This window comes from Lottia gigantea, assembly GCF_000327385.1.
Source record: "Lottia gigantea unplaced genomic scaffold LOTGIsca_119, whole genome shotgun sequence".
NCBI classification, from domain to species: domain Eukaryota; kingdom Metazoa; phylum Mollusca; class Gastropoda; family Lottiidae; genus Lottia; species Lottia gigantea.
The window spans coordinates 455,780-470,981 of NW_008707205.1; the positions used below are offsets into that span (position 1 = coordinate 455,780).

The 15,202-nt window shown below is 31.5% G+C and overlaps 2 protein-coding genes across 2 annotated transcripts; both read right to left on the reverse strand.

The window, feature by feature from the left end:
* LOTGIDRAFT_171741 (hypothetical protein) lies at positions 1-2,330 on the reverse strand (the record flags this gene model as incomplete). Its single annotated transcript, XM_009047937.1, has 2 exons — positions 1-157; positions 2,125-2,330. 2 exons carry the CDS (start codon positions 2,328-2,330, stop codon positions 1-3), a joined length of 363 nt encoding a protein of 120 aa, XP_009046185.1.
* A 5,156-nt stretch (positions 2,331-7,486) lies between these two features.
* On the reverse strand, positions 7,487-15,165 carry LOTGIDRAFT_137877 (hypothetical protein; the record flags this gene model as incomplete). The annotated part of the gene is made up of 13 exons (XM_009047938.1): positions 7,487-7,564; positions 8,204-8,291; positions 8,752-8,840; positions 9,155-9,250; positions 9,748-9,863; positions 10,088-10,187; positions 12,275-12,370; positions 12,751-12,847; positions 13,060-13,142; positions 13,581-13,675; positions 14,274-14,420; positions 14,584-14,719; positions 15,007-15,165. 13 exons carry the CDS (start codon positions 15,163-15,165, stop codon positions 7,487-7,489), a joined length of 1,380 nt encoding a protein of 459 aa, XP_009046186.1.
* Positions 15,166-15,202: the final 37 nt, after the last annotated feature.

A 15,202-nucleotide genomic window follows, 5' to 3' on the forward strand; every position in this document is an offset into this window, starting at 1 on the left:
TCAAACGTAAATAATTCTGGACACACATGGATTTGAAGGCTCAAATTTCAACGAAATTTCTAGTGATCTGTGAACAATATTACTGATTAGCTTAGCTAAAAATATTCCAGTTTCTGAGACTGACGTACAATTGGTCAGACAGAAGGCGAACCTGTCCCTTAAAAACAACAATATTTCTAATTTTATTATGGATCATTTTTCAGCTTGTTACTATGGATTTATTCTGCTTATAGACCATTTATGCTCAGGTTAGTTTTCTTAAGCTTTGACATCAATGTTAGAAGTGCTAAAAACAACATAAAAACTGAGTTTTCAGAATTTGACTGTTTATAGTAGCCTATGGAATTATAGATTTTTAGCTGTAATTCTATCAAGATTTTCATCTAAATAGTGCTTTTACTATTAGTTTACTGAAGGTTTTTCCAAAAAATTTAAAACAGATACATTCAAATTTAGTCTTGAACATTCCAGACTGCTAAAATCTCCTGTTTGAGTTTTGATTTTTAAAACCTGTCATCCAGACTCATGAGTTAAATTGAAACATGATAATGATGGTTAAAATGTATATATTTCATTTGAAAACAGTGGTGCTGTCTGTGAAGGTGGGGAGAAAAGTGGTTTCCACCCTTATTGTACCCCAATTTATTTTTAACAAACCTAAATGTGTACCTTTTTTCTCCAAAATATGTGTCAGAATGCACAAAATCAATTCATTTTTTCTAAAATTTTCTTGAGAGAACCCTCTAACACAATCTATGAGAAGATTGTGACTATAACACCACCACAGAGTAGCCAATATTTGAATTCAGCCTCAGCAGTTGTCACCCCATTGAGTCAGTCTGTCCCCTACTTGTACCCCCAGTCTCAATAGGCTTGCACCACCACTATTTAAAAATGGTGGGTGAAGTTTTCCTGTGTCTTTGTTTTGTTAACAAAACTTAGAATGGAGGTTTTAACATTCCAATCTTTAAGAAGGTCATGTGCTTTAAGGACTGTTAATTTTCGAGGCCCTATGTGAACCTAGTGTATACTCATTGTAATGATATCTAAGGTACAGAACAAGACATCTAAAGTAAAATAGTTAGAAAATATTTCTCTAAATTTACTTGATTTATTACTTTATTATAAATAAATACCCTTAAGCTTATATAAGTCAAGACATGAATATAATTATATAAAACATACATGTGAAACCCTCTGTCTGTTTTCATCATGGATTATTTCAAGAAGATAAAGGAATGACCAAGTATAAAGCCTGATGTCCACAGAAAGAGTAAGTATCCTCTGCCCAGTGCATTGTTCTCTCAAAGATGGAATTGTCATGGAGACACAAAAAAGCTCTCAGTTCAGTTTTCTGTTTTATAATTTACAGGTTTCAAAACAATACATATATTTAGGCCTTGTATTTAGCTATCTCTATATAATAAGCTTAAAGGGTTTGTAAAAAGGACATAAGAAAATTGTTTCTAAATGAGCAGTCAAAATGATCAAAAAAACAAAGAAAATTGACATTCTGCTGAAAATTATGATAGCAGCATAAGAAAAGAAAAAGCTGTATGTGTACTAAAAAACCCAAAACAATGGACATAAAATGAAAATTTCTAACCATTAGCCATAATAAAATTAAATACAAGCGTGAAACTTTCAGTGTGGCAATACATTTAATAGGATTTCATGTTTGTATTTGTTGATAAATGTAAGGATTGGTTTCTTTATCTACATGGTGTGATATTTTAGATCCAGCTAGACTAAGGATGGTTGGGGGGTGATAGGTGCTACCAATAATCTGATTGGCTATTGTACCTGCCTTGTTCTTAAGGTAAAAACATGACAATAATATTGCTCTTTCATAACACATAAGGCACCATTTTGGTCTCATTATATAAAGAGTTTTATAGTGATTTTCAAAAATTAGAAACAATTAGGTAACATGCGTCACATCAATGTACGATGGTCTATAAAAAAATGTGTAAGCTTGCACATAATTTTGTTGTATAATAAATAAGTGTGCTGAGAATGTGCTGAGAGTGTCCTGTGATTTTTGCCCATTCTGTGGATAAACATTATGTCAAAAAACAAAAGAATCCTTAACTAGAGTAACATTTTTTATAAAGATTAACTAACCTCATTCCTGTTCCTGGTTTAGGCATTCCTACATTTTGAGATTCAGAAATTGAAGCAGCTTGGAAAGACATGGAATCCATTTTGTTGCTTAAATTTGTTCTAGAATTCTCCGAATATTCTTCAGATTCATCAATTGAGTCTGATCTCAGATCAAACACCCTTTTCTTTGGCTGCTCTTCTCTGTTATTCACTTCACTTTCCGCCATTTTGTTTGTATACTAGCTGAAATGATAAGGGATTCAGCTGGTTAAACGTAATTTTAAAAAACCCAAATATTCTGTCATATAAGCTTATATGTACATGTACGGTACGTGTATTTGTAAAAAACATTAATTGCAAAAAACTTAAACGGTCAAAGGCAAAAGTTAATGTCATGCTAAAATGCAAAAATGACAAGTCAATGTAAGTTTATAATCCTTAAAGCTATCAGCTGACCAATGTCCATTCCAAATTTCCCTTAAATCAAATTAAGGAAAGCAACATAAATTCTTAACTAACATGTTATTTTGTTACTGCCAAAAAATTAATTTCAAATCCTAATAGATATTTCACTGCCAAGTCAATATTTCTCTGCCAAGCCAATATTTCCCTGCAAAGTCAATATTTCTCTGCAAAGTCAATATTCCACTGCCAAGTTAATATTTTACTGCCAAGCCAATATTTCATTGCTTAGTCAACATTTCATTGCACACTCAACATTTCACTGCAAAGTTAATATTTCACTGCAAAGTCAATATTTCACTGCAAAGTCAATATTCCACTGCCAAGTTAATATTTTACTGCCAAGTTAATATTTTACTGCCAAGCCAATATTTCTCTGAAGTCAATATTCTACTGCAAAGTCAATATTCCACTGCCAAGTCAATATTCCACTGCCAAGTTAATATTTTACTGCCAAGTTAATATTTTACTGCCAAGTCAATATTTCACTGCCAAGTCAATATTATATTTCACTGCCAAGCCAATATTTCACTGCAAAGTCAATATTCCACTGTAAAGATAATTTTTCACTCTAAACTTAAAATTCCACTGATAAGTCAATATTGCTAAGTCAATATTTCACTGATGAGACAATCTTGCACTGCAAAGTTAATATTTTACTGCAAAGTCAATATTCCACTGCAAGGCAATAATCCACTGGAAAGTCAATATTTCACTGCAAAGTCAATAATCTACTGCAAAGTCAATATTTCCCTGCAAAGTAACTGCAGGTCTAAGTGTTTTGCAAAACCTGTTACCTTTAGCTTCACTTTCACCAACAGAAATCAAAACAATAAGGAAACTATAAAACTGAATAAATCAACAAACATGAAGCAATGAAAATGTCATTTAACCTCAAAATAATCCTAATTTATATTCTCTCTTTTTATATAACTTTTGAGTCAAGTTTCATAACAGACAGTTCTTGCCATCTCCTTGAAATTTATTTACTCACACTTACATTTTTAAGTTATGTAACTGTTAAAAAGATGCTTCTGGTGTATATATCAACATAAAGATAATGAAACTTATATCTCTTACGATTATACATATCATCATTAAAGGGATTGTAAAGAGGTTTTCTTAATTTTTTATGTGTGTTGGGGACACTGATCAATTTGCACCATTCCAATTTTCAACCAGACGTCCGTGGTTCTCATAATTCCACTACAAGTAAGCGTTTATGATATCATTAATCGCAAAATATGTATGCTTTTAATCACTTAGAAGGCCCTTTGCGGTTAGTGACGTCAAACACATAGTTTAAGTGGAACTGCAGGAACCACAGATGAAAATTGGAATGGTACAAATTGATGCTTACAATTTCCCTCATACACATAAACAATCCAAGACACCAAGTATGAGTCATTGAATTTCAACCAAACAATAAAGATTTCATTTTTTCTTCCTTTTGATCAAATATTAGTAAGTTAACATTGCTTTTAACTGTTGAACGGTAGTCTTGTACATCACAAGTATAATTAGTGACTTTGTGATCAATGCTAAAGTCATTTGGGAACCAGTTAAATTCAGTGTAGGCATTATAGCTTTGCTTAGCAATTCTCGGTGGAAACATGGTTTTTAGTGAAAACTTTCTGTCACTCCAATTGAATATGACTTAAAAAATTAGAATTTCCCTTTAAATCTACGTTTGTTTCAGTTTTGAATCAAACAGGTCTTATGTTGATTTTGGTTTGAATCAAACATGGTCTATGAATGTGATATGAACCTTTAGTTATCAAATATAGGCCTCCTCAACATTATGTTATTTGATAAATCAACTGATAAATGATAATAATAGCTGATATCTCAAATATAATAATAATACATTAGCATTTGAAAATATTTCAGTTGTAGACACAAGCTCGATCTCCCCAATGAAATTTCAAATAATATAATATATATGGTTATAGTTGTAAAATAGTAACATTATTACTAAGATACAATTGAAACAGCTACTTTCAGTTTCAGCAGAAAATTCAGACAAAAATATACAAGTAATTGAATTCACAAATCTTGTGATGAATCTAAAATTAGGAAAAGTTTGATCACTAACTGTGATGTGATACCACTTATATTGAACACTTTTTAGGGGGAAGTTAGTTTTTAGTTTGAAATCTGATATGTTTTCAACTATGATTTTGTAATGGTTGATTTAGTTGACACTTCTTTTATAATAAATTTGTGAATGGGCATTTGTTCAGCTTATTTACTACATTGTAATCCTTTTTTACACCTTAATACTGAAACAGTAGTTCTTTTTGATCCTCTATGTTTAATCCTAATGTGTTTACATCATCTTATTCTTAAACTAATCCGATCAATATTAGTAATCTATAACATGGTCTTTGAGTTTTAATATTGGTCCAAAGAGATATATACAATTCCAAAATGATCCATATTTCAGACTTTAAAATCAGATATATGGAATTAATCAATCTCTTCATTAGTTGTCACTGTCTTAAGTTGAAGAAAATCTATTCTTAAAATTTCAGATTGTACGCTACTACAGACACAGTAGACCCACTAGGTCTAACCGAAATAAAAAATAAAATGTGATTCTGTAAACACTCCGGTTGGACAGTGACATGCCAGTGGATCTTTTTGCATTTGGTCTCCTACCTACTTCCACTGGTAATCAAATTGGTAAATACCTTTGAAAAGTGAACTATAAACATTTATATCAATGTACCAAAATCCATCATTAATGACCATTAAGTTTTAGTTAATTATCAATTTATATTTCGACACAGTGCAAGGGAGGCAACTCACGTGAATTTTGATCACTGGCCTCAAAGCATTGTAAATAAACACACATTTCATCATCATATAAAGCATTAAGATTCAAGAATTTATCATTCCTTCATTGACAAAGTTACCTGATAGTCATTTGGTTTGAATTGGTAACCTTCTTCAAAAAACGAGACGTTCAGCGTGGTTTTCAAGACAGGATTTACGTGTAACCATGCAAAATTATATCCATTCATCGGCTGATGGGTGGCGTGAGAATGTATGATAATGCATGTTCAGGGGCTCGAACTTGACTCGCTTTCGATTAACCAGACCATAGAACTGTATGTCCAGACCGAACGACAGTCTTGAAGCTCGGAAAGTCCGAAAATAAGCTCTCAAAGTAGTTATGCCTACACAATTACTCATTGAAAACAGCATCGCTTCAAAGAAAATTTCTTAAACATCATTTTTGTCCCTTTTGGCCTAATTTCGACTTGAATATCATATTATTTTTATTATTAACCGTAGCATAATATAAATTCATGAACCACACTTGTAGAGTAGTCCGAAACTCGCCTAATTTGTATACCTTTTGTATATTATACCATTCTTTTATTCAGTAGTGTATGATTTCTCAAAATCGAGAGTCACCCTTTTTCTGCTAGGGTCTCATCGGCCCATTTAGCTTGACGCTAAGCTGAAGGTTTACTTCTAACACAAAGTTAGATACACCTTTGGATAAACATATGTATATAAATATTTTCTTATAGGATCTATGCAAAAACCACTGTCAGTGATATTAAAGTCTTTCACATGAGACCATATCCTATAACCAGTGTGCTACAGTAGGGCCTACAGCTAGGCTGGTTTAAGATCCAATGACAGAATTTGAAATCACAATAGAGTAGGCTTATGCTGCTATTATGGCAAAATTTTGCATAATGCTTTGTCCATGTTCATGAGAACAAGCAGATGCGGAACTAACAGATTGACTAGGTATCGCACATCTCCAAATTGATTCAATAAAAATGATTATAATTAAAGAAAGATATAGCACGTTTTTTATTGTAAGATCAAAATCACAGTTAATGCTTTTAAAATACACAACAGCTAACTAACATATTGCACTTTTTGGTTAAATACATGGATAACAATTACAATACAATTCAAATGTCATGGCTGGAGCAAAAAATTTGCAATATATTCAAAAAATGACACGATTAAAAGGGAAGATGTGACAATAAATATTTGGGGTCAAAAACAATGTTATATTTAATAAAACAACATGCCACAATCTCAATAAGCTTCACCTTAATAGCAATTTTCATGTTAAGTCACGAAACCCAGCTTTTACTGTTATGAGATTGTTGACATTCTATTTCTGTCAATCATGGTTCTGCAAATTCAGTTACACAAATTGGGCAGCAACCAACAAAAAAATGTCTCTGACTAAATATATATGTTGATAATTGGAATTACAAATAGGTTTTCAGTATATCAAAGGTGGTCACCAATCTGTGTCAAATCATACCAAAAATCTAATTTGTGAAGATATTATTGATTTAATCAAACAAAAACTTAAAAGTAAAGTAAAATTCTGAAAAACTGTCACCTCTATCGGTTCACAAGCCAACAAATTTTCGTAAGTCAAGGGCAATAACTGAAAAACCATTCATTGAAAGATCATCAAATTTGAACGTGTCCAAGATCTCATTATTATAAATGACCACACCAAATTTCATTCAAATCAGATAAAAACTGTTGTCTCTATTGCACTCACAAGCCAATTGAGGATGGACAGGAGCAAGCACAATATACAACCAAATTATAAAAAGGGACTTCAACCTAGGTTTTTTACACTGGGTAACATGAAAAGCATTCACATATTTGGCTTAGGAAGTATCTCTGTAAAGTAATCAGGGACATGACTTGCTTTAACATAACTATAAACAGTTTGTTGGCAGCATTTTTTTCAACAAAATACATTTTGACTTGAGTATATAGGAATACAATCAGTGTCTGTTTGGGCACTAAATTAAAGCATGTTATTCGGAGATGTTCAGCAAAGCACAGAGAATTTTATATCCTTACAATGCTAATGGCATGGGTTTTTCAGATCTTTGGTTATAGCTTAATGCAGTCACAGTTCTCATATGACATTCTTTCGGTGAAATTCCACCATACATGGTCCTAGTGGTTGTTGGGTTCCAACTATATGGAATGGACTCTGAATGAAAAATAAAACAGTGGATATGATAATAAGAGCAGAAATTAATTATTCCTTAAAGGGATGGGTAGGCCTTTTTTTTTTACCAATCATACATTAGTCTCAGAAACTTGAATTTTTTAGCTCAACTGATCAGTAATAGTGTTCACAGCTCACCATGTTAAATGTTAAAATGACGTCTCATCAATTTAAGATTCTTTTTGATATATAGAAATAGTGAATAAAATTCCTAGTTTGTAGTATTTTTAAAAGAATTATGTACATTTCGTATATTTCCAGTACTTCTGAAGACTATTTACATATGATATTCAAGACTTAAATCAACCCCCCAAAATGGCACACATGTCCCTTTAAGTTGGGTTTTTCATGACGACTATCTGAATTGAATCTTGCTTTTCAGATTCTTTTTATTCTTGATAAATCATCTACTCTATATAAGTTTTAATTGTGGAAGAAATTTAGAAAGTAGAAGAGCTTCTTTTTTGGAATGTAATAAAGCCCCTATGTTTTTTCCAGGATAAACTGCTATTGTGTAAAGCACAGTTTTTTGTAGCTATGAGTGTCCATTTTAGATTTCTTGGGAGTTGCTATGAAAACTGCTTAGAAGTGAAAGTAAAGAAGGATTTTATAAACACCTACTGGTTGGGGAACAGGATCAAAGGCTTCACATGTAAATTGTTTTAAAAACATAATAACAAATATCTGAATTTCCATTAAACCAAACCATCTGAAATTTGGAGAAAATGGGTAAACATATTTTATGACTTCAAAAAAGCCTAATTCTTTAAATTTAGTAAACATAGCTAAATTGCTAAAAGCCTAAAATCAGCATCGCTCAATACAAATATTGTATAATTCTGAAGATAGTCCTTAAGCTTTCTTAACCCATGAGTAAATCTGGAAACATTTGAATTCTGTCACAGGCAATATATATGAATTTGTGACAACCAAGTTTCATTTTAAAACAAGGCAATTGTCCTTAAGTTTAATTTTGTCACAGGCAAATAAATAATATATATAAGTAACATCCAACTTTAAATGTCAAAAGGCAAATACATGTGAATTCTTAACATACACAGACACATCTTTCACTTTCCATTTACAGTCACTACAGTTAGATCATAAAAACGAAAGCAATGTAAGTTTTGTTTACATATGTACAGAAAATTAGAAAAAAAAGGAATTACCTTCCAGGACACTGAAATCTTCCTCCTCCAAATGCAAAAAAATATTCAGGAAATATATTTCTCTCTACATCTTTCATGTTCCATCTTTCCTGTGATTAAAATATTAAGTTTGTCTCAAACTTGCTGACACATATATGGTTTTGTTAGTTATTTTTGTAAAAGAGGATGACCGAAAAGGAAGCTGAGCCTTTGTAAGTCTCTAGCCTTGTGCCTGCTGATAACTACCATTAAAATAGGATCACTCTGCACATATCTGTAACCATCAGTGTTACAGAGACTCTCATGAAAATAGATACTGTATAGGGAAATTGTATTCAATTAAGTGTATACTTTACAATTCAAAAAGCAAAATAGAATACTTCTATATGAAGGCATTTATAGTTGTGAACTGTCAATTACTTACAGGTTTATGTTCCTCAGGGTCAGGATAATGTTCAGGATTTCTATGAGCCCAGAATGGTGAGGCAAATATTAAATTACCAGCTGGTACTGTCAAGTCCTGCAATATGGAGTATATAATTCAAATTTACAAACTATTTGATGTAGGCTACCCATTTAAGATTTAGATAGGGAACAGGCTGTTGATCAAGGGGTTAGAGCATTCGAATTTTGAGGTCATATACTCAATTATGTTCAAAAAATGAAAGACAAGGATTAGGTCATCCTCATTATTCCAATAATTTATTTCATTGACCGTATCATTGTGGTGTAAATGGGTACCAATATATTTCAAGAGTTTATTTAAGAAGGCATTTTAAATCTTTTTTTTACATAGGATAAATAGGTTATACAATGACTAAAACCATTCATAACCATAGAATAACCTCTATTTATAATGTTATTTAGGGGTCTTTTTGGTCTTTTGATATTTCATATACTATATAACTGTGAATATTATGCTCATGCATAATGCACAATACTCTTAATCTACCGTTAATCTGGAAAAATTTTGTCAGTGTAAATAATAAAAACCCTGCGTGCAGTACATATACTTACCCTTATTTTAAAAGGTTTGGCAACATAGCGTGGAATGATACCAGGTGATCTTAACCTGACAGTTTCTAAGATGCAACTTTTCAAATATGGCATTTTACGTAAATCAGCCTCAGTAACTAAAAATTAAAAATATAGAAAGTGCTTCTTTTATACTTGCACAAAGCTGGTTATTTGACATTTTTATTGCCCAGCAAATGAATGATAAATCGAAAATTAGTACCCAGCCTTCGGCATATCATTAACTTTTTCACCTTGTACAATGCATTCATATCACCACAGTTCATTACTTAATAGTGCAAAGACAGTTCTGCAAATATATGAACTAGTATAACTAACATACTTGTTTCTAATTTCTCTGGAAGTTTTTCTTCAATTTCATTACACACTTTTTCATAAACAGATTGTCTTGTTACTATAAATGCCATTGTCCAAAATATCATCTAAAAATATAAACAATATTGACAATTCTAAATTGGCTTTGATGGATTTCTTCAAAATAACAGAGCAGACAGTAAATGCTGATTACTAAAAAGGGTTCAAATTCATATTTGACCTCTAAATGGCATGTCTAAAAGTTTTATACAAGAAAATTTAAGAATGAAAAAAAAAATTGTTTAAAGGGATTGAAAAGGGGTTTCTTTAATTTTTATGTGTCACAGAGACACTGATATCATCAATCTGCACCGTTCCAATTTTCTCTTAGACTTCTGAGGCTCCTGCAATTCCATTAAAAGTGTTTATGATGTCACTATCTATATTGATATAAATGAGGACTTCTGTAATAGTGACATCATATATTCCACATAGTTCTAGTGAAATAGCAAGAACCACAGACGTCTGATTAAAATTGGAATGGTACAAAGCGATGTTATTAGTGTTCCATTTTACATGAAATGACAGATCTGTTGATAAATAACACCTTCATCTCATGGTGACCGCGTGTTCAAAAATAATCCTTATATAACTGTTGGTAATTTGAGAATAGATTCAGATCCGAAATTCGTGATCATTCAAAGACACAATTATTTATTTTTACCTTTAAAAAAGTATTGATGAATGAATTGATTTTCAGCTTTTAAGTTATAACAATACTTTTAAGTCTCATTAGTATAATTGTGCCGTTAGTTAAGGTCATTGATGACATCAATAATTTTAGATGTTTTTTAAACAAGTGTAGTTTTCTCATAATTTTATCTTCTAATCATGTAAAAAAATATTTCATTCTCGAATTTTCTTGTTCACAACTATTGTAGACGCCATTTTCAACAATAATGTGTGGGAATTCTGATCATTGGATTTTAATGGTGTACTTAAGATCATCACAACCAAGTTCTATAGCACTAGGCTGTCTGCCATTCTTTCATATTTCTGTTGCACGCAAATTAATAGCGAGGGTTTGGAAGTATCCAGAATCATAGCAATGTAACAGCCAACAGCAAAAGCCTGAAGTTAAATGGAGGGCAGCTGTATTTTCACAGATCACTATAAACTGTTGGTGTCTGTTCTCAACCTTGTAGATTTCAGACAACTTCTTATTATAGAAAATATGCAATCGTTTACATTTCCTCATCATTAGCGCATACAGTGGTAGCACTAAGATTTGAATGTCTGTACATGCTCGAATAGCATATTTTAAGTTTTTTTTAACTTCCCCCTTAAGTATTTTCAGAAGAAATTTAAGATATGATCAGCCTTAGATATATCAAACACTATATATAAATATGAACAATGTTATCTATTTGCTCAAGTTTTCCTGCATTACTAGAAACACCTTCGCATGTACATATCTTATGATAAATTAATTCAATTGTTTAAATTTTGTCATCTCTAGCATAAACAATAGGCTTTCAGATTCATGTCCATACATGCTTGAAAAGCAAATTTTTTTTTAATGAAAATTCCCCCATTAGAAAGAATTGTTCTATAGTATTTTTGACAGTTTGACACAAACTAATATTAAGATATGATCAGCCTTAGATATACCAAACTAAAAAACTTAATAATCAGAGTATTAGTTGTTCCATGAAGGCATTACTAGGAACATATATATAAGTATAACCTACAAAACATAGTGTATGAATGATATTGATTATATAAAAATGTATTACAAAATTTACATACTACTGATAGTATATCTTAATATGGAATATGAATGGCATTGATCTTATAGATTTTGATAAGATAACAAAAGGAAATTGTGACAAATTGTTTCCTAAAATACTTTATCATTTCAATCCAAACAAGCTCTAATTGGCATAAAGTCAAGGACAAAATAATAAACATATTGTGGGTGATCGCTTGAAACCTTGCATGATGATATATGACGCGAAATTACTTTCCGAGAAAAACGCAAAAAACTATTTGTATGTTTATTATTTTTTTACCGCTATACGTTATTGATAAGTAAATGGCACGCAGACTGATTGCGATTGAAAATGGAATGCTTTATAGTAATCTATGATAAAAGGGGCTAAGTAGCAAAAGGGATGCTACAAGTGTTGATTAGATAGTATTATCAAATACTTACTGGTATACTGTTAGCTAGTGTAGCCCATAATAATAATACAGAATAATTTGGTGAGTTTTCTTTATCAACACATTCTAAGACATTATGAAGCAGAGTCTGAAAATATGCAAAAAATTAGTTTTGGGTGTTTTAGGCTCACAGGGAACATAAATAAATATATTGTAGACCCAAAAATTTTCCAGCCATTTTTATGAAGTGTGTATCAAGGAACTGATAGCATCAATTTGCATCATTCCAAATTTCAATGAGACGTCTGTGGTTTCTGCAATTCCGCTAAAGTTGATTGTTTGATGCTGTTACTTATCGCAAAGGCCTTAAGTGATAATGCATATTTTGTAATTAGTTAGTTCGTCTTCAAACGCTTAGTTTTAGTGGATTTCCAGGAATTATACAAAATCTAGGAAACTTCTTTAGGATAAGTTTTTCATAATGAGGTTTTCCAATTGAAGTCTATTCGTTTGTCTATCCATACTCACTTTCTCTGAAACTGGTAAATCTTGAGATTTCTTCTTTTCACTGTCTACCAAGTTTTTAAACATATCAATAAGATATTGTCTAGATTGAGACCATCCTCTATAAAAAAAAATATAAAATAATTTGTCAACCAAGATATTCACTGATTATGGAATCTCCAAGCATTATGAAAAAATAATTATCAAGGAACGAGAAAAAATAAATAGGCAATATCCCTTGTCCAAATTGCATTAAGTTTTAGCAATGAATTGATGTAATAAATCAGAAATTTCTTTACTATTTATCAGAAATATTTAGAATGAAACATTTACCCTAATAAAAATGCTGGTAATTTTGAACCATATTCAAATTGTTCATCAAATTTAGTGAAGTTATCTTCTAACTCTCTATACTGCTTCTAAATAACAGTAAAACAAAACATACAGAGAAATCTTCAAGAGATGTAAAATTTTAAACATGCCTGTTTCTGTGAATTAATGCAGAGTTTGTTCCTTTATTCTATATAGATACATCATGTACCAATTCTGACAACCGACTAATTCTATTACTGCAACTAAACACTGTACACAATTGCCCCTCTGAATATATTATTTGCACCTCCGAACAATTAAGCCTGGCTATGGGGCCGGACATGTACAACAGTCTACATTGCCAGACATTACCAGTGAGCCATCAAATTCCATGTTTTTGTAGAGTTTTTTTCGTAGCTCTTAAGTGTGTAAATTATATTCTCAACATATTCCATAACATTCATTTGGAAAAAAATGGCTGACAATCACCTTCATCAACATAGTATTCGGTTTGGTAACAGTTTTAGAATAAATTAACCTACCTCATCATCTGTTGGAAGTATATTTTTCCCAAATAATATATTTAATACAGATTTATACAAAACACTTCTGATCAATCTATTTAAATCTATAGTACCTGTAGAAGATAATAGCATTGTCTCAGTCAACTATGAAACTAGCAGTAGAAACCACCCTCAGGATTAGGGCTGGGCGATATACCGGTATCACGATAAATACCGGTATAGGAATTTATATTGTTAATACCGAAATATCACCAAATCGTGATATATGGTAGTTATCATGATATATCGTTAAACTTTTGTCGAGATAAGATCATCTAGACAATTTTAACAAGTTACTTAATATTTGAAACAGATGTTTTTTTCATGATATTCAAGTCTGAGTTGTTTTTAGAGATATTTATTGTTTTATGTTACATTTAAAATTTTTGATCATAATTTTGTTTCAAAAACCAGTAAAAAACATACTTTTAAAAAATATATTAATGCTACTCAGGATATTTCAGAACATATCAAGAAGACATTCCCACTTTAACCTGTACATGAAGTCAAATCAAGTAGTTGAGATGTTGATAAAAATTTTACATTTTAAGAAAAGCTAAATTTACCAGACAAATAGGGACAGAATTTTCTTGAGGAAGATTCTGCTTATGGCATATAACATGAACTATATATGTTTACAGTGGCTGTGTTGAAAAAATATTGTCTACTTACCACTTTCAGGAAGTTTTGCAAGCTGTTCTTTGAATTCAGTATATAATTTATCAGACATGGGAGCTAGTTGTGATGAAGCTAATTTCCCTTTAACTAAATCATGTATACTGCTGTGGTATGCAAAGAAAGACTCTTTGGTAATGGACACTAAAAGTAGAAAAAGAATCAAGAATTAAAACTCCGACAGTGCTGGCTGCTTTCACATACACACAAAAAACAGAATGTAACATAACCCTCTCACTCATTGAACACAAATCTGCAGGTATTTATTGACTTTTATTTGAAGGGTCTAAAAATAACTAGTACCTACCAACATTTTGAACTGGTCCTTGAACAGCTTTCTGAAAATCCAGGCAAGGTGATTGAAAAAAATACTGAAAGTCTTTAGGGTCTGTCACAAATGTCATATATTCACCAGTTACCTTTATAGAAAATATTGATCCCAACTGAAAAAAATATTATACATTTTAAAAAAGCCAGGCCTACCTTAAAAGCACAGGAGCTTTTTAAATCAATAACAGTGTAGACCCTATACCTTTGTCAAACTGCTTTAACAGCTCCTTCTTTACAGATAGTCAAAAGACATTGATAGCCTAACCATCAAAGATACTTCAAAGTTATATCATATGAAGTCTGGGCCAAATTAAGTTATGGTGATTATAATTTATATTGAGATTATGGCCATCAACTTTTATTGGAAGTTTGGATAACCAAGACTAAGCCTAGAACTTACCTCTTTCGATTTTTTGTTTATAAAATGTAGTGGACCCTTGCCAAATTCCATGGCACAACCAAACCACGGGAGCCATCCCCTGTATGTCGGTGGTTGTTTTGGTTTTATACCCCAAAATTCTTTCCAAAGACGGGAAACATACAGCGTGACAAGAACCATAAAGCTTCCCAACAGGCCGACATCAATCCAGTTCAAG